The sequence below is a fragment of the Carettochelys insculpta genome, chromosome 1 (genome assembly GCF_033958435.1).
Source record: "Carettochelys insculpta isolate YL-2023 chromosome 1, ASM3395843v1, whole genome shotgun sequence".
Lineage (NCBI taxonomy): Eukaryota > Metazoa > Chordata > Testudines > Carettochelyidae > Carettochelys > Carettochelys insculpta.
Window position 1 is genome coordinate 148,983,257 of NC_134137.1, and position 22,856 is coordinate 149,006,112.

At 39.6% G+C, this 22,856-nt stretch overlaps 1 protein-coding gene across 2 annotated transcripts in view; it reads left to right on the forward strand.

The window, feature by feature from the left end:
* Positions 1-22,856, forward strand: part of MOSPD2 (motile sperm domain containing 2) — a 60,920-nt gene that overhangs the window by 33,447 nt on the left and 4,617 nt on the right. For both annotated transcript variants that reach the window (XM_074993210.1, XM_074993203.1), the window contains exons 10-13: positions 11,779-11,891; positions 16,511-16,607; positions 17,808-17,904; positions 21,574-21,703. In XM_074993210.1, coding sequence (XP_074849311.1) covers positions 11,779-11,891; positions 16,511-16,607; positions 17,808-17,904; positions 21,574-21,703 — 437 coding nt within the window. The remainder of the gene's footprint in view (positions 1-11,778; positions 11,892-16,510; positions 16,608-17,807; positions 17,905-21,573; positions 21,704-22,856) is intronic.

A 22,856-nucleotide genomic window follows, 5' to 3' on the forward strand; every position in this document is an offset into this window, starting at 1 on the left:
GATCTCCTGGTGGCCATGTTTGTAAATTAATTTTTTTTTTATTTACTTCCTTGTATGTTTTTAATGTAGGTGTATCCCATGAAAGAGTCTCAGATATGTAGGCTCTCTAGGCTGCAAGTCTGCCTCATCAAAAGCCTTCTTCCGACATCCTGGTCTTCCTAGCTCCACGTGGAAAAAGAGATGTCATCAGAGGGAGTTTTCATGACATTTGGCCCTGTGTGGATGGGCCAAATGTCAGGAAAGCCACTCCCAACAGAACAGTCAGCAGGCGATATGCAAAATGCATTGCACAAGTTGCATCTCTTTTCCTGACAATTCTTAGCAATCTAGACATAGCCTGCAATTAGAATAGATACCCAAATACATTAGCTAGTCTGAGAATAACTGACTATTGAAACGAAATAAGTCTGTGGCCTATACCGGGGCAAGCTGCTGAAAGCAGCTAACTGCTCCCTGTGGCTCTGTGCTGCAGAGCAGGGAGAGCTTCGTGTGCTGCCCCTTCCCCACAATAAAAAAAAATTCTGAGTTGCTATTGGCCAGAAACTGGCCAATGGGAGTTGAGATTTTGCTGGGGGTAGGGGTAATGAGGCAGAATTTCTTCACTCCCATTGGCTGGTTTTTGGCCAATCAGAATGGAGAGATTTTGCTGGAGAATGGGGCAGCATATGAATCGCTCACTCTCTAGTGCAGAGAGACATAGGGAACAGCAATTGGGCTGGGGCTGCTGGAAGACAGGAAAGCCTGCCTGAGAGGGCTGCTGGCCCAGAGCTGCTCAGGTAAGTGTGTCCTGGCCAGAACCTACCTCTGGTACCATACCTCAACTCCTTCCCAGACCGCCCTTCCCTTCTACACTCCTCCCCTAGTCTAGAATCCTCTCCTGCACCCATACCTTCTCCTGGATCCTGCATCCCAATCCCTAGCCCCAGGTCAAAATCCCCTCCTTCATCCAAACTCCCTATCAGAGCCAGCATCCTCTCCTGCACCCCTGTCACCTACACTAAGCTTCCTTATGCCCCCAACCTAACCTCCCAGACCCACACTTCCTCCATAGCAAAGTGTGCCTCTTGATCACATACCATTGTCTTGGTGTGTCTCCCTATCAAAAATTATTGCCCCCCGCCTGATCTGTATATTAAGTTTCAAGCTGATAAATTTGAATTCTTGTAATAAAACCCCTTATATAGCATTTTTCTTACACTCCTCATATTTAAAAATAAATATTTTTATTATACTCAAATTATTACCATATGTGATTAAACAATATGGGGAATGTTGTACAAAGTTTGGAATTGAATTCTAAACAAAATTACTAGTTTTAGAAATAAAATCATTGTTTATTTTTACTAATTCAAATAATCAAGGACAGTGCCTAGAAGAGCTGGAATATTTTAGTAGTGGGGATTTAGCATATTTTTACAATGAATCTGGCATTTTTATAATGTATCTGTTTAAAGTTAGAATCAAATGGAGAATAACTTCCTACACTTTAAAGATGGGGGAAAAAACTGTTCACAAGTTACAGTTAAGTGAGGAAGAAATAGTCAGATTTTGAACTTCAAACTGGAGGAAAACTTGAAGAATGTAGTCACTAAGATGTCACAAATTGTAGGAAATTGTTATCCAGTTAAATGTTTCAGGAACAGTTAGAGAATAAAGATAAGGCGGCTTAAACAATTCTGCTAGTATTATACTTTTAATAAGAGTAATTAAAGAAACACAGCATTATGAATCTTCTGGGAATTGAGGTTCATAATACTGAAATGTTCACAATGCTGAATAAAACACTGGCTTTTCTTTCAAAAGTTTACAACTGAACATTGATTTGATATAGTTATTAAACATTACTTCTCAAAGAAAAATGGAGCTTGTATTCATCTTAATTTAAATGAAACAAGTACAGAAAGTTTCCTTACCTCATCCTATCTTCTTTAAACTTCTCTTTACTTTTTAGTAATTTATCTTTAACACAATACTGTACTGCATTTTTTTGTCTCTGGTGCTGCCTGATTACAGCTGGTTCAAAATGAAGTGTGTAATTGACTAATCAATTCATAATTCAGAGATTCTACTGTATTACATTTGGAAACACTATTTTTTCTGAAGTTCAGTTGCCAAATGGTTGACATGGATGGATAAGAAATGTGTAATGATGATTTAATCTGTCTGATAAATTGCAACCCAAGATGGAGATGTCTCAAATCTTGTGATGTGATAAAAGCTTGTGAGATCAATAAATTAATTCCTTTTGGAGTTGGGCCAGCACATCTTTACATCTGGATGGAATATCGATGTGTGAAGAGAGATACCAAATACAGTTGAAGAGTTTTGTCTTTAGGTGATTCACAGGGTGTTTTCATTGGAAGGTCCAGAAATCCCAAACACACACACCTCAGTACTGATCAGACGAGTCTGCCTGCTTCCTATAAGAAATGCTAAGTATTTGATTACCCTCTCCCAAAAGAGTGATTTTCTTTTAGCAAAAATCCTTTGTGAACAAGAATTTGTGTCTTGGACCTTAAAGTACAAAATCATAACTATAAGCAGCCTTGGGAAGTAGAGAGCTTTTAAGAGCAAATATGTGAAAGGTTCATCACCACATTTAAAGACTTCTCTAATAACTGGTGGTAGAGCAATCTATTTAACAGTGTAAGAATTTATCATTAATGCATATCACTATGATATATCATAGGAGTTTTTGTGCATTGAAGAAAGTCAGAATTTGGCCTTGAAAGGCAATACCTTTGCTCTCCTAGAATACTGAAAGTTTCTGAACTTCAGATCTTTGTTCCTTTAAATCTGTACCCTGGTAATGATGAAATTTATATTTTGAAATTTTCCAAATTAATAAACTTAACTTCCATGGATACCAAGATACCAGATTCTAAATAAATAATCAAGCAAAAGGAAGAGGGGGAGGCAGAGAGTGAAAAATCTCCTTCCCCACTACGTGTAATTTTACTCTCCTGTCCAGGGCACCCCTTCCTCTGTGTTTTTCCTTATTTAAATCCCATCTCATATCATGGTTGCTTTCTTTTTGGGATGTAGGTAGTCCTTTTTTCATATAATTTTTGTACCCAGAGTACTTTTATATTTGTCCTCAGTCTGTAATGTTACTGATACATGTCTTACCAGCAATGGTGGAGCCACATACAGAGAGGTGCTTGTGATGCAATAGTTTTAAATAGGAATATTTAATACTTTCTATTTGATACTATGAACTGATTGGTAATCTGTCTATAGAACCTAAAAGTCCTGTTTCTTTGTTTAAAAAAAAAAAATAAAAGTAAGGTATTCAGTAAGTAATCTATGGTGTAGTGACATCCCATTTTTTAGACAATGTCTACTGTTACTTCAAACGTCAGCTATTTTATTAAACAATTCCAGTGATCACACCAGAGTACAAATGTACATGTAAAACTATAGATTAATGCCTATCTACGCTATATAAATCTTTCCCTCTTTATCCCAGAAAAGGGATAACCAGAGGTGCAGAGTTCACGAGCCTTCCCATCTTTTCTGGTCACCCCAGTACAGCTGATTGGTAGAAGTTGCTGCAGGAGGCTTTGGATCCCAGTGGAGCGGGTCTTGAATTGTAGTGTTTCTGTGAACGGCAGTCCCAATTCCCTGGCAAAGTGGTATCTACACATAGTCCCCAAATGTGGTGTTACCCTCTGGTCCCCTACCTCACCCTGGTTCTACTGTGTTGTGATTGACCACACAGAAGCCATAGATTAAGGGGTGCCATTCTGTCTACATCCCCAAGCAGTCGCTTCATATTTTTGGGGGCTTTTCCCACTTGCTAGTAGTTATCATGAACTTAGAAATACTCTACCATACTCTACATCAGTGGTTCTGAACCAGGGATACATGTACCCCTGAGGGTATGCAGCGCTCTTCCAGGAGGTAAATTAACTGTGTTTCTCAACCTTTTCAGGAATTAAAAAAATTGAATTTTTTTTATGTTTATCTAATATTTTTATTTATCCTTTTTTCAGTCATAAGTGCGATAGCAAGTTTATTGCCTTTAGGCAATTTCTTCCAACCAACCAGTTACGATTGTTGTTTAAATAAATGTGTTGCAATGGTAGAAAAAAATTGCGTGTCTGAAAATTGTAGGGGGGTACTTATAATTTTTTTTTTTTTTTTTTGGAAAAGGGGTACTTTTAAAAAAAAATAGTTGGGAAACACTGCTTTACATCTGTTTTTCCGAAGCGAGTTATGACACGCAGGATCTGCTGGTTATGCTTCAGTTTCTGTTTCCCTAAAGGGTTTTGTGTAAGCACATTTTACCTATGCTTTGTCTTGTTGCTCCCAGTGGAGTTCTGGCCCAGAGCATCTAACTGTGCTAGTGTCTCAGTGCTCCGAGCATGATTCTGAACCATAGAAGCAGTGAGCACTCATTTAGTTCTCCCAGGAAGGCTACAGGGCAAGGTTGTCCCTTCACGTCCTGAGTTTTATCTTGGTAGGTTTTCAGTAGATCCCTCTGGAATTATCTTTATTGTATCATTACACAGAATAACACATTAAGAGAAATCATCTCCTATGTTCCTGCAATTAGCATCCAGAACCTTCTTTACACTCAGGATAAAAACACGCTGAAGGGGTTCATCATACCCATATATATTTGCCTTTTAATACCATGTTAGGTATGTACTTAAGTCCTCCTCCTCTGCTCCGGGTCCCATGAATTTAACTTGATCTTCTTTCCTTGTCTTGAACTGGTGATCTTTGTCCTGGTTTGCAAGCTTGTGTCCCTCTTGCTCTGTCTGCACTCTGATGTCAGGCCATAGATTACTCCAGAGCTCTGGATCTGTCACCATAGCTGGATCCTCTGTGGCACCATTTGCTTGATCACTTATGGGAGAAGTGGCCCTGGTTTGGAGTGCATAGCCCATCCTGTTTTCAGGCATGAGATTGCAGCACTGCCCACGATGCTATCTACCTCTCCTTCACACGTGGTCTCCACTCCTGCCTCTACACTTCTCACCAGGACTTCTCATCGTCACCATTACATCTTATGGACCATCTCTGGAACTGTCAGTGGCACTATCTCTCTGGTCACCAGCCTGCCCTTTAGGAGAAAAAGGGATTCCTTTTCACTCCTGATTTGGAGCAGGTGCCCCACCCTTCCTCATGGTTTACATGTGCAGTATGACCAACAACTCCTATTTTTCTAATCAGCGGAAACAAAGCCTCACTGTGCATGCAGGATCAGATGTGCTCTTTCTTGAGGTGTTCTTTATTCATAATGGGTAACTATTTTTTTTTTACTAAAGATAATTAAAAAAATCTGCTCATGCCTTTCAGACCAACAGCATAAATGAAGTTCCTTGCATAAGTGGTTTTAAAATCTTCTTACACTATTGCACCAATTCCTACTACACTAATTCCAAGCATTGCTACCATTTCATTATAGTTCCAAACAGGCTGGCCGCCCCACTAGACTACTGTGTTAAGGGTTGCTTGGTGTGTGTGCTTTAAGAGCCTAAATGGAGTGCAGCCACTGTCTTCATTTGGGGGTCTGTGTACACACTCCCAGGGCACAGACCGTCAATCTTCAACACCCTTCTGAGAACCTGCTTCCCATCTTTCTAGTCACTGGACAAGTCATTGATCCTTTAGACTCTGCTATTAAGAGGACTATGTACATCCTCTCCAGAGTTCCACTTCAAAGATGTGATGCTTCAGATTTAAAGCTAAACTCTCAGGAGGCCACAGAGTAGTTTGAAAACACTGAGCACACACTGACACTTTGCCTTGAGTCTAAGGTTGCATCTATGCCACACGCTAAGGGAATGATTCTCAGTTTGTGCATGCATATTCCCACTACCTCTTATGCGCACACTGGTTCATAGATAGTAACAGGGTAGCCGTGTTAGTCTGTATTCTAACACAACAAACCAGCAGTCATGTAGCACTTCAAAGACTAACAAAGTAATTTATTAGGTGATGAGCTAATAGTCTGTCCCGGGAAAGCTCATAGATAGTAGCGTGGGCAGTGGAGGTACAGCTCAGCTGGGCTGAGTAAAAATGCATCTGGTCGAAGCCAGCGGCTGTACACTTGGCACGGCTAAGCTCTGTTGCTGCAGTCACTTCCCATACTACCACGGATATGCTCCTGTTTATCCTCACAGTTGCTCAATGAGCGCTTGCATAAGTCTGCGGACATGAGCCGCAAATGACACCCCATTCTGTAGCGTAGCCGTTGCCTCACACAAATGCTCTTGATCGTGTAGAGCACAAAAAAGAACAAGTCTAGAAAACAATATACCATACAATACCTTTCCCTTCTTCAGTTTTGTCATTGCTCCAGTTCATTCTGGCACCAGCTCAAAGAATTTCTTGGGGCCATCTGTGTCCAGTAAAGCTGTCCATTTCCCTACTTTGTGCAGGTGTAAAATGTTAGGCAAGTTCTCACTCAGAGAGTCCTTCCCCATTTTCTGTGACCTTGCTGTCTCTTGCCCCATGCTTCCTCTTGCAATCTGATGTCTGTTCTTTGGTTTTCTTATTTAACCCCCTTCTTCTCATTCAGCATCTTTCTTTGTTCTGTCTTCTGATTAGCTTCCCAGTGTTTAAGCAAAAAACACCACCACCAGCACTACACGCTTCCCCTCAGACAGAGGAAGTAGCTTTTCACTTGGGAGGCAGTTTTTCTTCTTTCCATAACTTTTGACACATCATTTAACCTTAAGTACCCCCTTTTTAATCTTTGGGGGAGTAATTCTGCAATATTGCGCAATGCAGAATTTTGCAGGAATTAACATGCTCACAGATTTCCTTTCCCCTACGTCCCGCGCCAGAGATGGGTTGTGGTGCTGCCAGCCACTTCTAGAAGCTGCTGGATCCCTCAGAGTTCAGCCCTCTCACACCGTGCTGAGGAGAGGAGAAAGAAGAGAGCTAGAGAGTTCTTAGCAGCTGCCCTGCCCAACAGGCCCTGAGGGAAGGAGAGGGCGGCATGCAGAAAACTCCATGCAAACCTGAGACCGAAGACAAGGCTATTTCCTTCCTCTGTCTCTCTGAGCTGGACAGTGGGAGATGGGTTTCTCAGCAAGGGAGGGTGCCTATGACTGGGCTTTGTGGGGAGAAGTTGTAGTTGTCTGTTCCTGTGGCTGGGCTCATGGGGAGGGAGGCGACAGAGAAACCAGGAACTGGATTGTCATAGGAGTTTCTTTAACTCTCTATTGCTGGATGCATGTTTTGTTTGTTTGTATTTGTACAGATTTTACTTGCTGACACAGGGGTGAGCAAACTTTTCGGCCTGTGGGCCACATCTGGATATGGAAATTGTATAGTGGGCCATGAATGTTCATGAAAATAACAGTTCAAGAAATAGGGGTCCTGCTGGCAAAGACATCCATACCAGACTCCGGCATTCTTGAAGGCAGTTCTGAGGCCATCGAGGATGAGGCCATAGGAGTTGGGGAGGATCCAGGCCATGGTGATTGGCTGATGAGAAATGAAATGACTCTTGGAGGAACAATGTCTCAGATTGCTTAGTGAGTCATGGTTCCTAATAGGGCTTGTGGATGGTATCCTGCCATGCTTCTGTCTTTAATCATTGGTCGTTTGGGTGGAGCTCGCCCTTCAGGGCTTGGGTGCACTGCTGTGTAAAAGTAGGGCTCCTATCCTGAAATCAACAGAGTGAAGTCAGCATGAGCAATGTCAGGTGCACCTGCACGCTGCTGTTCTGGATGTAGGAAGATGATTCTCATAAAAGAATTGGGGGTTGGAGGTCATCTGGGGGCGAGGGCAAGCCTCCGACCCTGCTTCCCAGCAAGCACTCATAAAAGGCCGACATAAAAGGTCTGATGGGTCAGATGTGGCCTCCAAGACATAGTTTTCCCGTCCCTGTGCTGACAGGTACTTTGAAATAAATTGTCAAAATAGTTGAAACTGGTGTGGCTACGTACTGCTCTTTTAACAAATGGAATTTTCTGAATTGTAATTTTTTTAACAGAAATTTTAATTTTTTGAAGAGAGTGCTCCCAGGAATAGTGCATGTTCTGTCAGCAGTTATGGATCCTTTTACAATTATATGCTCACTATATAATAATAGAGAGGGAGTTGTGCTAGTCTATATGCTATCAAAACAAAAAAGCAGTCAAGTAGCACTTTAAAGACTAACAAAATAATTTATTAGGTGAGCTTTCATGGGACAGATCCACTTCTTCAGACCATAGCCATACCAGAACAGACTCAGTATTTAAGGCACAGAGAACCAAAAACAATAATCAAGGTTGACAAATCAGAAAAAAATCATCAAGGTGAGCAAATCAGAGAGTGGCAGGGGGAGGTTTCAAGAATTAGATTAAGCCAAGTATGCAGAAGAGCCCCTATAATATCCCAGAAAATTTGCATCCCAGTTCAAACTGCGTGTTGTTGTGTCGAATTTGAATATGAAAGAGAGTTCAGCAGTTTCTCTTTCCAAAGCAGACTGAAAATTCTTCTTCAATAAGACGCAAACTCTTAAGTCATTAACAGAATGACCCACTCTATTAAAATGTAGACTAACTGGTTTTTGAATCAGGAATGTTTTGATGTCTGTTTTGTGCCCATTAACTCTTTGTCTGAGGGAGTTTGGAGTCTGTCCAATGTACAAAGCATCTGGGCATTGTTGGCACGTGATGGCATATATGATGTTAGTTGAGGAACATGAGAGTGTGCCCCTGATTCTGTGAATAACTTGGTTAGGTCCAGTGATGGTATCGCCAGAATAGATATGTGGACAAAGCTGGCAGCAGGCTTTGTTGCAAGGAAAAGTCCCAGGACTGGTATTCCTGCAGTATAGACTGTGGCTGTTGGTGAGAATCCTCATAAGGTTGGGAGGTTGTCTGCAGGAGAGAACAGGCATGTCACCCAGGGCCTTCTGGAGTGTGGCATCCTGATTGAGGATAGGTTGTAGGTCTATATAAGTTTTTTTCATAAACTATAATATCAAATAGAAATCAAAAGAATTGATTTCCAAATTGTAATGTTTTGCCAGTGTTACTCTGTAACAGACAAAATCTCTACGTGAAGTTTGTGGGTCTCTCTCTGGCAAAGAAACTGAATGGCAAAAGCACCTCATTGCACCTACCGCAAGCTTACTAAAAAGGTGCGCTTTACCTTTTTTAGTTTTCATGTTTATATAGTTCATAACTAGACTGCTTTAGCCCCTGTCCTCAAGTTACACGTTTTAAATTGGCATGCCAGAACTAAAAGTTTCCCCTTTGCCTATTGTAACAGTCATGTTCTATATATGAAGTTATTGGAACTTCAGCATCTTTCATATTGTAATCTTTATATGTGTATGAGCATTGTGTAACCTTGTGCTGTACTTGTCATATTGCTTTATATTTACCTTCTTAAATTCTGTGCTTACTCCTAGAACTGTAGTTTCTTAAGCAATAAATGATTTTAATTGTTTTAACTAGAAAGCAATCCCTATTTAAATAAAACAAGTGTGTTATCCTATTTTACCATTTTTAGTTTGTCTTGATACTACATTGAACCATAGTTTTGTAACCTAGTTTAATTAAAAGTACATTTGTTTATCAGATACGGTTTGAACCTCTCTAATCTAGAACTCTTCCATCTGGCAACATCTGTAATCCCACATGATTTTACATAGCCAGATGACCACTTATCATGGGTGTGGTCTAGTTCCCTCTGGTCCCATAAAGTTTGTTTACAGCCACCAGTCCTGGCTCTCCATAGTCTGCTGTTATCTAGCTGTAATTTACTTCAAAATGTCTAAGAGCCCAGTAGACAGTGGAAGTGTTGGTAATATGCTAGACAATATTGATCTACTGTGGTCTGGCAAATTCTCTTGTTTAGTACTGCTCAGGTCCCAAGGTTGCCAGATGAGAGAGGTTCAACTTGTACTATTTTCTTAAGTATTAAGAATTGTTCATTAAATTGTGCTGTGTTTTAACCATTAGTGTGTCTCAGTGGGAAACACACCCTTCTGATATGTTTGTGTTCTATGAAGTAATTGATAGAACAGCATTCATCCTCATGGCTATTTGAATCTTATAGTGACTTCTATGATGCTTGTCCTTTCTCACAGTTAATTGAATTTTATTTTGATTTTTCCTTCTTTTGCAACTTCAGACTTAGAAAGCTGCTTTTCAAGCATTATTAATATCTTGTCTCACTCGTTTATGCACGTTTATTTTTATATTGTGTAACTTGCATATTTATTGATATTTTGCCATAATTAAAAAAAACTTTTTTTTTTTCATTTAAAACTCTCTAGTTATATTATTTCCATGGCATTGGCTAGTGCTTGAAAGAGGATTCTTGGAGGTAAATAGTGGAACAACCTTCTGAGCTTAGCATAATGAATAGTAATTATTAATTTTCTTATAAAATTTTTTCTGAACAAATTGCATGAGAAACAGGTAGATTCCATCTATTTAATTCTTGTTTCTCACAGCTCTCAATTTTTGATGATTTAAAAAAAATAATTTTAAAATAAAGTTTTCACCTCATAACTGCTAGTATTTCTTTCTGTCCTCATATACTAAAAATAAAAAGCTTATTCTTGATTTTTACCCTTACCAGCCATGGATAATTTTTTTTTCAGGTTGTCTTTGGCTTCCCTTATCAATTTTCTTCATTTACATTAAATTTTTATTATGTTTCCCTGTCCAGTTGTTCATATAAAATGTTCCTCATTGGTGTCTTTACTTGGCCACTGCACTATGATGGACTTTTAGCCAAAGCAACTATCTATCTTGATTGTGGAACTGTACTACTTTTGTTTTGATCATCTCTTCCTAAACAGTTTGTCGTCTTTGTCTTCTGTTTTAACTGTTCTTCCCTATCAGTTTTGCTAATAGTTTTTCTCCATGTTCGGTAAATTGCTCTTTTTGAAACATCACATGCATATATGAGAATTTCAAAACATGATTTTGATTAATAAACTGATGACAGTATAATGCTCAGGGTGTTGTGCAACAGGGCCCTAACAGTAATTATATATGTATATAACATTTAATTTAACAATAATATATGTATAATAATATGTGTATAACATTTAATTCGGTATTATATATGTGAAAAAATAAAATACTATATACATATACAATTACTGTTAGGGCCCTGTTCCACATCACCCTAACGTTTATACTTCCATCAGTTTTTATTAATCAAATCATGTTTTGAAATTTCCATGATTGCTTTATATCTTGCCCACTAAGGAGCAAAGATGAGTTAAGCAAGTCCATGAAATACATTTAAATACAGTATTCTCATTTATTTTATATACCCAACATCATAATTTGTTGTTGTTTATATTGAGATATTGGTTTGAATCTTTTGCTCTGTGTTGGTGGAATGAGTGAAACTAATGGTTTTTGAAGTAAAACAACTCAGGTTGGTTACAAGACCAGAGTTTTAAAGAACTCTCCAAGCTACAAGGCATCAAGGTTCTAATGTGTATGTATGTTGCTCTTTGACATAAAATGGTGTGTGTGTGTGTGTGTGTGTGTGTGTGTGTGTGTGTGTGTGTGTGTGTGTGTGTGTGTGTGTGTGTGTGTGTGTGTGTGTGTGTGTGTGTGTGTGTGTGTGTGTGTGTGAGAGCTGTAATTTGTTAGAAGCCTGATATCGAGGCGGGTGTGTGTGTGTTTCGTTTATCCAAAGTACAGGGATTTCCAAGATGAACAGGGTCTATAACATGTATTTGGTGGCTTGAACATCTTTCCGTAATATTTGCCGCAGAGATTATCTACATGAGTGTAATGTCTATAATCCTCATTTTTTATTCCTTTATCATTCTCATTTATTTTTACGTAGGTGTGTTCTGTAGAACAAATTTCCAAAGTGGAAGAGAATGACAAAACAGATTCCAAAACAAAAAATTCAAAGAAAACATTAACCGTTTTTAAAGGACTGTTGTTACATATAAGGTAATAATGGGCAATAGTAATTTTTTTTCCTTTGTCACATTGTGTGTAGCTCATTTAAAATTAATTTGGTCAGTTTAAATCCACAAAAATAGAAATTTAAGAGTTAAATGATTTGACTAACCATTAATAAGCTTTTGCCTTCTACAAATTCTTACGATGTCTGATATGAAATGTACTCAGGCTTGCTTTTCTTCCATTCAGCAGTTCCAAGTAACTCCAAGTAATGTCACATAATATCTGTATGTCTGTGGATGAACACTTTCATTGATCATTAATTTTTCCACATAGATCAAAGTTATTTTTGGTTGTTTGTGCAGTGCCATGAATATGCCTGGTACTAATTGACAGTTTCACATCTTAACTATATTACCAAAGTGTACCAGTTCAATTAATTTTTATATAATCTAGTTAGAACGATGTAAACGCCATAAACAAATTTAAACATTGCTTAAATTTGCTTAGCATAAATGTTAGCTGTTGAATTTTAATTTTTTCTTTTAACTGATGCAATTTTAGTGTCTGATTTTAAGCTAAAACGCATATAAGCAAGGGTTAAAGTGATGTAAGTATGTCTGAATGAAGGCTTTGCATTAATTAAACAACAGGTTGAATCGCTGCATTCCAGAACTCTATTGTCCGGCAACATTTGTAATCCAACATGATTTTAGTTAGCCAGACAACCACTTGTTATGGGTATAGACGAGTTTCCTGTGATCCCATAAAATTTGTTTCCAGTCTCCAGTCCTAGCTCACTGTGTTCTATGCTGTTGTTTAGCTGTAATTTACTCCTAGATATCTTCTAGGCAGTGGAGGTGGTGGTAATGCTACTAGACAATATTTACCTCCTGTGGTTCAGCACATTCTCACATTCGGCACTAGTCAGGGCCTGAGGGTGCCAGTCTACGGGTTCAACCTGTAGATCAATTTAACTGGTACAACTTTTCTAATGTACAAGAACAATGTGCAAGACAGGTCCTTGCCCCGAGGATCTCCATCTAAAATTCTTATATTTTGCTGTGAGAGCTCTCATTGTTGCATGCAAATCTTAAGAAACGTCATCTCTCATCCCATTGTTCTACAGCTCCAGGTGCTTGTTTGGCAAATGAAACAGAAAATTAGATGTTAGTTAAATTTTTTATTTCTCTTATGATTTTAGATGATAAATGAAAATAATGTTTACCTTAGTTGATTAGGACCTGTCAGTTTCATACATGTCGCAGTCTGTGAAATAAGCCCTCTACCATGAAATCTGATCTTCCCCATGCTTCTTGGAGTACCCCAGCTGGTGGCTTCTAACTGCTCGTCTGGGCCAGGTACAGGCAGGAGTTCTTCCCTTGTCTAGCTAGTCTTCATGCAAAGACCAGATGTACCTCTAGAGATGCTTCCTCCCTTCACCCCTGGACTCGGGTCACTTGCCTCCCATGAATACAGTCAAGCCTTGGGCACCTGCTCCCCATGTCCCTAGCTGGAGCATTAGTCCACCTCTGGCCAGGACTAGCAGCTAGGAGCCCCTGGCTGGTTTGCTCCAAGTAGCACAGGGGAAATTGGACCCACCTCTACCTTTGGGTATCTCATACAGCTGTAGAAAGCTCCAGGGCTGCTGCCCAGCCGCAAAGTTTCCTGCAGCCAGAGAGATACCAAGGAGTGGGTCTCACTTCCCCCTATCAAGGCCCATGCAGTGGATGAACAAGTCTTGTCCTCCCAACCAAGGTAGGACTAGTAGCTAGGAGCTCCTGCCTCAAGGGCTGTCAGCAGCATGGGGAGAGTGCAACCCGTTCTGCAACAGCTTTGGGACCCCTCCCCCACAGTCCCTTTTTGAGATGGCACTCCTATAGTTACAATAATGTGAAATTTAAGATGAAGGTTTAAAATCATGAAATGGAACAATTTAAAAACCCTCTGGCCAGGAATGTGACCAAAATGGACTGTGAATTTGGTTGGGCCCTACTTACTGATAAAACCTCCTAGCAATTTTCAGGCTGGCTTTTCTATGTGCTAAATTAGACAAACTAAGTAGTTGTTACACCTGTGAAATTTAGCAGATTTGCTCTTCAGATGCAGAATGCTATCACGACTCCTGTGAAGCCACTGTCCTCACAGACAGTCCTCCATATGTTAAGAAAAAGGTATAGCCTGTAGACACTTCTGATTAAAAGAATTTCTGAAATTTACAAGCAGGCATAGGTTTCTGGTTATAATTTATTAGAATATTGAATTTGAATAAGGATTGCCTATTTTTTAATGACCTGAAGAAGCTGCCTGTGGTGTTACACACAATTAAACTTTATACTGTATCATACTAGAAGCTTTTGTGCTTTGCCATTGGATTAGAAGGGCTTGAGTTTGTTGGAAACGGGGAAGAAGTAATTTAGTGAAATGTACCAGTGTTTGTACGTGTGGTGTTACTAATCTATAAAATGACAAAATTGTGTATAGTCTGTGCTGCTACTGCAAAAGCTAGAAAGGGAGAATATGCTACACAGTAATTACTTTCATTATGAAAGTAATGTGCTATTGGGGGCAGGGGGAAATGCTAAATTTATTTAATGATCTGTGGCGTTAAAAGCTTTGTAGTGCAGCAATGGACTAAGGGTGCAGCTTATATCCAGAAAGATGAATGTGTGAAATTGTCTTGTTCTACCTAAAAAGGCTTATCCTTGTGTGTTTTCTGGTTCATATTCTATTGCAGAGACCAATTAACTTCTGCTTTTTACACTTCATACAACTGCAGAGCCATTGATAACTTTTGTGATAGATGGTGGGCAAGTTGGGTGATCAGATGTCCTGATACTACTCCAACTATACCATGCTCCCTCTCTCTTCCCCCCTGTTCCCCACCCAAAGAAATCCTGATTATTTTATTTCCATACTTGCTTTCTGGTTGTTCTATGGGCAAATGAGAGAGAACCCAGTTTAACTTTGAAGTCCTGTGTCAAGTTTGCAGAGGTTTCCTGAGAGCTGGGCCAATGTTTACTTATAAACTGAGCAAAACTAATGTGAAGTAATTGAGACAGTAAAAATGAAATCTTACAACACCTTTTTTATGATTCTCAGTAAAATCACTCTACAACAAAGTCACAAAAAGTCACAAATGTGGAATCGTGTGTTGTACGGTAATTCCTTCTTGAGGCAGAAATATTAGACACATTCGATTTTTCTAGTCTACTGTCTAGGGTAGATTGGAGAGCTATCTCCTTCCATCCCTTCTCCCTCATCACAGCTTGTCTTGTCCATCCCTTCTTTCTTTTTCATTTGCTTTTTCTACTACTGTGCAAGCAATGAGATGCCTTTACAGGACACAAGTACTCTTCTTCCCTCCCTCCCCAAACATGACTAGACTGCTCCTATTTAGAACTGGGTACCATTTTGTCCTCACAGAGGCCCTACTATCCCAAGTACTTCTGCTGCTGACTCTGACCCCTTCCAGGTGAAGTACAAAGCTACCTATGGCTGGGTTTAGACCAGGCGTGTCCAACCTGCGGCCCGCATGCAGTCCTGGACAGCTAGTAATGCATCCCCACAAGATCGTAAACTTTTAACATTATTATGTGATTTATATACATTAACTATATTTTGTACACGGCCCAAGACTATCTTCACTCAATACGGCCCAGGCAAGCCAAAAGGTTGGACACCCATGGTCTAGATGGAACCACTCTCCCAAGAGCTCTATGCAAATAAACAGCCTTGCAATTGCAAATGGCTGCTCATTAGCATAGCCGTGTGAGATCTCACTCTCAGCAGAGGGGGGTGCTGGCAGTAAAGACGCTGCGTACACACGCCCCGGCCAGCCAAAAACCCCTCTTTTTTTTTCAGGCATAACGGGCTGGTGACACGGGCTTTTTGCCAGCAGGGGCACGTCCACGCAGCCTTTTTTACTGCTGGCACCCCCATCTGCTGAGAGCGAGATCTCGTGCAGCTGTGCTAGTGAGCCGTGGAGCTGCCAGGAGAGCGGCTTTGTGTAGAGCCAGCCTACGTATGGTAAAAGAGGTGGGTGGAAGGAAAGGGATACAAAGTAGTTTGAAGAAAGAAGAGGTCAAAATGAGCTAAAAAGTAATTGGAAAAAGAAACTGATTACGATTACTTAACATTATCCTTGCTTTTCAGAAGAGAAACGTCAGGCAAAAGAATACAGCAACACTTTTACGTGTGCCTTTTAATTACTTTAAAAAATAGTATTTTCTTGTGCCAGTCCTCTTCCTTCCATTCTCTGTCTGTTTCTCACCTGGGTAATGCATGTGCCTTGCTCTGCATATTCAAGATGAATGTCAAATTCCAGAATGATAATACCCTTGTCATATAATTTGGGAAGAGAAGCATAACCCAACTTTTGTCAAGTTACGTGAGAATATAAAGCACAGGGAGAGACGTATCTTTATTTCCTGGTGCACAGAACACTCACCTTCTACTGGCTTTGGATTCCATCAAATTTTAAGTATGCTGTAGACTATTCTGGCAGCTTCCCTGTGAGTAACTTTATTTACAGTGATAGATACTATTGGATAGGGTTTTTTCCTATAAACTCAGATTTGCATTATGATAAATTATTATTTCAAAATATTTTGTCAAAGATAGTAGATTACTCAATGCAAATTGTATAAACCATATTTTTATTTTAGCCCATCAGAAGAACTGTATTTTGGATCCAAGGAAACTGGAGAAAAAAAATGCTTGATAGTTCTGACAAATGTGACTAAAAATGTAGTGGCTTTTAAGGTAAGTATTATTTGTGCATATCCATAGTTTTATTCTGCTGTCCACATGCTTTTTATTTGTATATAAATATAAATTTGTCATTACAAATTTTGTGTGAAGTCCCAATCTTTCATGGAATAAATGACCAAATGAGATAATTAACAGCAGGAATAATGAAAGGGTAGTGTCCTTATGCTACTTAAAGGTTTCAGGTATTTCATTTCTCTTTGGATGTCCAGATATTGATGGATTTTTTTCTCTCTCTCTCTCACCCTCACTCACCCTCACCCACATCCAGTCTGAATTTGATTATTTTATTTAAGGTTTTGTAGGACACCTAATGTTTTCTTGTGTTTTATCCATTGTTATATTGAAGCAGATTATAGAAATTAAAATAGATTTTTGCATGTATTTGTCACTTACAAAACCAATACCAAACATGGTGGTAAATTGCATAAATCCTTGAGAGAACCTCATATAAATGAGGATTTTAGGGATGATTACAGTTTTTACCTTTTGATCCTCTGGATCATCCTTTAAAAGATCAAAGTGCGAACAGCTATCTACATGTTTATTTCATGAACAAGTCACCAGCACTTTGTGTTTAACTGTGTCTACATGATGAAAAGTTAATTTCCCAGCAGTTGTCTTCAGAGGAATAAATACTCTGTTTCATGTGCAACACAGTTGCCATCTTTTAAGGGATGTAAGAAATTAAATGAATTTAGATGTGCTTGGTTTACCCCCATTTCTTTGTGCAGGTATAATTTAAAAATAAATATAAAAATAAAATATTTGTGTTTCAGAGATGTGAAACCAGAAACTTTCACAAATTGTATGTTCACTATTCTTGTTTGCTTATTTTATTTATGTGTAATCAAGAGAGCAAAGATATCAGTCTTTACAAAATGGGAAAAGACAAAACTAGTAGAGGAAGAAGTTAGAAGTATTAGGTTCTGAGACTAACCCCAAAAAGGAAGGGGGATATGGGTGTTGATTTTGTTTTTAAAATCTTCATTGCTTCAAAAATGTTCATTACTTCATAAAATCTTCATTAATCTTCATTACTTCATTTTTTGACAGTAGCAGAGGGCTGTTAACATTTTAGGAACACCAAACCCTGTCTCTTACTCTTTTTTATAACCTAGCACTAATAGAACTGGTGGGTGTATTGTGTGTTAAACTCTGATGTATGCCATATGCTTGCTTGCTTTATTTTAGGTGAGAACAACTGCTCCTGACAAGTACAGAGTTAAACCAAGTAATAGTAGCTGTGAACCTGGTACATCAATAGATATAGTAGTATCCCTTCATGGAGGTAAGTGAAAACATACAGGACAGAATTTTCAGATAACTCTGCAAGAAGTATGTGCATAATTAACAGCTATTCTGTGAGTTGGTCTCTGTATATTCCCAGCTGGGGACACATTTTATGGCACCGTGAGGTCTGGGATATGTTAGAAGACCATTGGACTAACCACGAAGATTTATTTAGCGTAACAAGGCTCCTAAACTGCATTTTTTCACTTTGGTACTGCTATAGTGCCATTATCCAAGATTGTAGCTGTTAAAATCTGAGAGTGAGCCCATGTTAAGTTACCTTTAGTTATGGTTGAAAACAGCTTTAATCTGTTGTAGTAGTGCCTACCGAAGGATTTAAAATAAGCATCATATGTAGAGGTGTACATTTAGCCATATTGGTCTGAATTATCTTCTTCTTCCAGTAGAGAAGTGTTCTCTTTGGTATATTTTGTTTTTTGTTTGGCTTGGGTTTTTTGTTTGTTTTGTTTGTTTGTTTGTTTGTTTTAACCAATGTCCCAAGATTTTAAGTGTAATACAAGGAAAATGAGACTGGCTTCTAGAGAAGTTGAACAAACACGTACAATTTATTTTATTTAGTATGGATAACAATGTTATGTATTTCATCCATGTGATTTGAAATTCTACTGAAACTGTACTGCTAAATGATTGGAAAAGAAAAAATTCAGATTTTGTGTTACACAAATAAAATGTAAGTAATTTTGAGATACATTTTTATAAACAGGAGTTCTCTTGCATCTTTCTGCATTGTTAGCTCTTTTTATTATTAAATTATATTCATTCTTTTAACAAATTTTAGATAGGAATGTTTAACATAAGTGGATATTAAATTCATGCTTATTTCCCAAAATGTATTGTCATTTAAAACATTCTTAATTAAAAATTTATTTCTATGTTTCATTCTCTCTTTAATCTCAAAGGGTCCAGTTGTTAAAATTTTGCCAAGGATAATTTATGTCAAATTAGTGGATTTATGGTGTAAAGTGACTTATCTTGTTTTCTTATGCATCTTTTTTTCACAAATCTAATCTAATGCAACATGTCCTTTTTGTGACCCAAAGAAACAAATGTTGGATTGTTCATTAGCATAGATTTGCCAGTGGAATTTTGCTAAGTAGTCTCCATTGTGAAAATGTCAATTCCTTCAGTTTTGTGTTTTTTGCTATTTCTTCTTTTGTGTCTTCACAAGTTTTTGACACCTGCTGTAGTTGCATTATACCTACCTTCCTCAAGTGATAGTCCTTATGTGTATTCCAGATCGTATGCATGCATACAAATCCAGAAGTGTTTAACAATGTCGGTTGAATTATGCGGACATAGGGCATACCAAGGGTATAAGAGGTAATGTGGGTCAATACCACTCCAGTTCCTTCTTACTTCAGCATGGCCTCAGTCAGAACTACTGGTCCTTCTGCTAGGAGAGTGATTTTTTTTCCTCTGCGCATAGTTCGTAAGTAGTTTTGTTACTATAGGTAGATAAGTTATATTACAGTTATTAGAGGACTTCTCTTCCCTGTTCATGAATGTCATCCACCTCCAACTCCTCCCTCCCCCACTCCTCCTGGGCTTTACCCCAAGATCCCAGGCTTCAAAACCTGTCTCTTGCCCACACTCCATCTCTGAGGCTAGGTCTAAACTGCAGGATTCTCTCTGGAGGGTGAAGGCCTCTGAACAGAAGTCTGCCGCGTTGGGAGCGTTCTGCCAGCATCCCGATCTTCCCTGTTCCACGAGAAAGAAGGGCTGTCTCAGCAGAGGGGGTTTTCCCCAACATTTGGCCCTGTGTGGATGGGCCAAATGTTGGGAAGGCCTCTTCCAACAGAGCTGTCAGCAGAAGATAGGCAAATGAATTGTGCAATTTGCCTGTCTTTTGCCTATAGTTCTCAGCAATGTGGACACAGCCTGTGAGTGTGAAGCACCAGCAGTGCCTTTACTGCTTAAGTGAGGCACATAGCGGGGCACATTGTGTCATCGGCAAGCCCTTTCTTACCAGAACAAGGGAAGCCCATGAGTTCTGCCTCTGAAAATATCTTACGGAGGAGGCAATCCAGCCCCAGCCTCACTGAGATTCCGGTCTAGAAGATCCCCTGTCCCTCAGGCAGCAGTCATGCAGTGAATGCTCCCTCTGAGCACAGAGCCTGACTTGGAGCTGGCAATATGTCCTGATAGAAGAGCAAAAAGTTCTTACTGGCATGAGGGCAGGTGTCTCTAAAGAACTGCTCCCAAACTCAGTGTTTCTTCCCTGAGCCAGGTCAGGTGAGACTTACACCAGGCACCAATGAGATCCAGTGGTACCAAGAGTCTCCTGGACACCCAAGCAACTGGAGCACTCACTAGCATCAAAACACCACCCATCCCTCTCTGTTTATATCCTGTGTCTGCTTCATGAAAGGATTAGTCAACACGTTTCCACCCGTGCTGAAGCCCACCTCCCCATGGGCCTTCATCTAGTTCTCTTCACCCTCACAAGGACATCCTTTCAATCAATGGCCACATGCTCATTCTCCAACTTCTCAATTAAAATGGCATTCTTAGTAGCCAAAACCTCAGGCAAACAAGTCCGTGAACTCAACAGCCATGATGGCATACACCTTCTCCCCACACAAACACATGTGCACACACAAGATTCCGCAAGGTTAAGGTGTTCTTATGGCTGAACCCCAGCTTCTTTGCAAAAGTGGTATCTGAGTTCCCTTTCCATCAGTCTGTCCAATTGTTGGTATTCCGCCCAAAGCCACTTTCCCACTGACAGGGCCTTGTACTCCCTTGGTGTCCAATACACTCTAGTGTTCTTCCTTCACAGGACTGGGCCATTTTGAACATTGCTTAAACAATTGGTAGCCATTGCCAGAATGTCAAAGGGACAAGCCCTTTCATCCCAGCCAATCTCCAGATAAGTCTCGGAGTGCATTCTTGAATGCTACAAACTCAACCATGATTCTCTGTACATGGGAACAGATCACCTCCTCAGCCTCACTGGCAGATGTTTCTAGCAAGACCTCTGTTTGTCTTTGAGTCATTATCTCCAAACTTGCGTGGCATGCTGTGTCAGAATATGCAGGAGCCACAGATCCTGCCGTGAGCTATGCCATATTACAAGCCGCAGGGCTGTTAGTATCCTTTAACCCACCTCTGTGCTGATCTTTGCTAGCAGGACACCTATGTGTGGAATGCTCATTAAGACTATCATTCAAAGAAGAGGAGCTCTCCTGTAGCTGGAGAATCTTTGAGATGTGTGGTCCCTCTCGGAATTCCACTGCCTGCCCTCAATCCCCTCTGCTTTGGAGTGGCTTATGTAATGGTAATTCGGAAACTGGAGTGGCATTGACTCACACTACCTCTTATCCCCTCCGCTGCGAACGAGGAGGTGGCTCACTGTGCACATGTGAGTCAACAGACACTGCTTTGAAACACTTCCGGATTAGGTGGATGGCGTGCATGCGCATCCACGTATGAAATACACAGGGCCCACATATCTTGAAGAATCTCTAGTCACAGATAAGTAACCTCTCTCTTTCTAGTATTCATGCTATTCTTTTAAATATACTTAAACGGCACAGTTCACATTTTCCTAATTACTTCTCTAGGGAAGAAATTGAAAAGTTTAAAAGTCATGTGTGCGTTCAACCTCTGCTAAATGTGTTGTTTTGGATTTTTTGGATGAGGGTAGGTTTTGCCGCTTCCCTGCAGGACCGTTTCTTGATAATGGCAGCAGAAATGGACCAGTCTTCTGGAGCAGGTGCACCAGAATTGGCTCAGTTTTGGAAAGAAGTCCCTAGAAGCAAAGTGATGGAGCATAGGTGAGTGTATAGTTAATCTTGTCTGAAAGGCTTTCTTGTGTGGGCTTTGTATCTGATTTCTCTTTTGTGCATCATCACCAGTATTAAAGATTCTGCAAGCCGAATTATGCTCTCTGTGACCCCTGTTCATCCCCATTGTGTGCAGTGGGCTTTACAGGTAAAATTGATTGGGACTTTGTTACTGATGTATGAGCTGTACAGGTTGAACCTGGCTAGTCTGTCAGTCTCATATGGCAGCATCCATAATCGGGCATGATTTTAGTTAGCTGGATGACCACTTACCATGGGTGTGGCCAAGTTTTCTGTGGTCCCATAAAGTTTGTTTACAGCCACCAGTTGTGGCTCTTAGTGTTCTGTGTTATTTAGCTGTAATTTACCCATAACTGTTTTCAAAGAGGCCAGTAAGCAGTGGAAGTGTTCGGGAATGCTGCCAGACAATATTGACCTCTGGTGGTCTAGCAAATTTGCTTATTCAACACTACCGGTCTCAAGGTGGCCGGACTAGAGAGGTTCAACATATAATAGAATTGATCTCTCATACTGCTGAGTGTTAACATGAATAATCACCAATAGCAAAAATTATTTTTGCAACAAAAGTGAACAGATGTTTCTCAATAGATGAGTAATGCTGAGTAAGAGAGTACTATTTTTATATTATCACTTTTTAGATTAGAACAGCCATTAAGCATTCTATATAATGTTTTTTTTTGGGGGGGTGGGGTGAGTGTATAATTTCTTTGCTGTTTTTCTAAACAGCAAGTAGAGGAATTAGGTGATATAGAAGTGTTTTCTAGCCAATGCTAAAATCCCCTTTTCACTGTCAGACATACACTGGTAGAAATATCTACTGCAGAGCCACTAACCCTGTTTTACTGAGTTTATACCTTAATCCATGATCCAAAGCTTATCAGAGCACTCATTGTCTGATAGACAATAGAGTTGGTAGATCTTATCCCGCACTTTGAACATTGGAAAAAGCAGTAAGTAAAGTTTGGACAGTGGAAGCTCTTAGCTTTAGTAAAACTGCAGGTTTGTTAGTATATTACAACTGAAAGCTCTCTTCATTATATGTTTTCTTCCTCTCTGTTGAAATTCTTGTTAATTTAAATTGCTTCTTTGTGTTTTAATTAAAACTGTTTTTCTAGCTCTTATA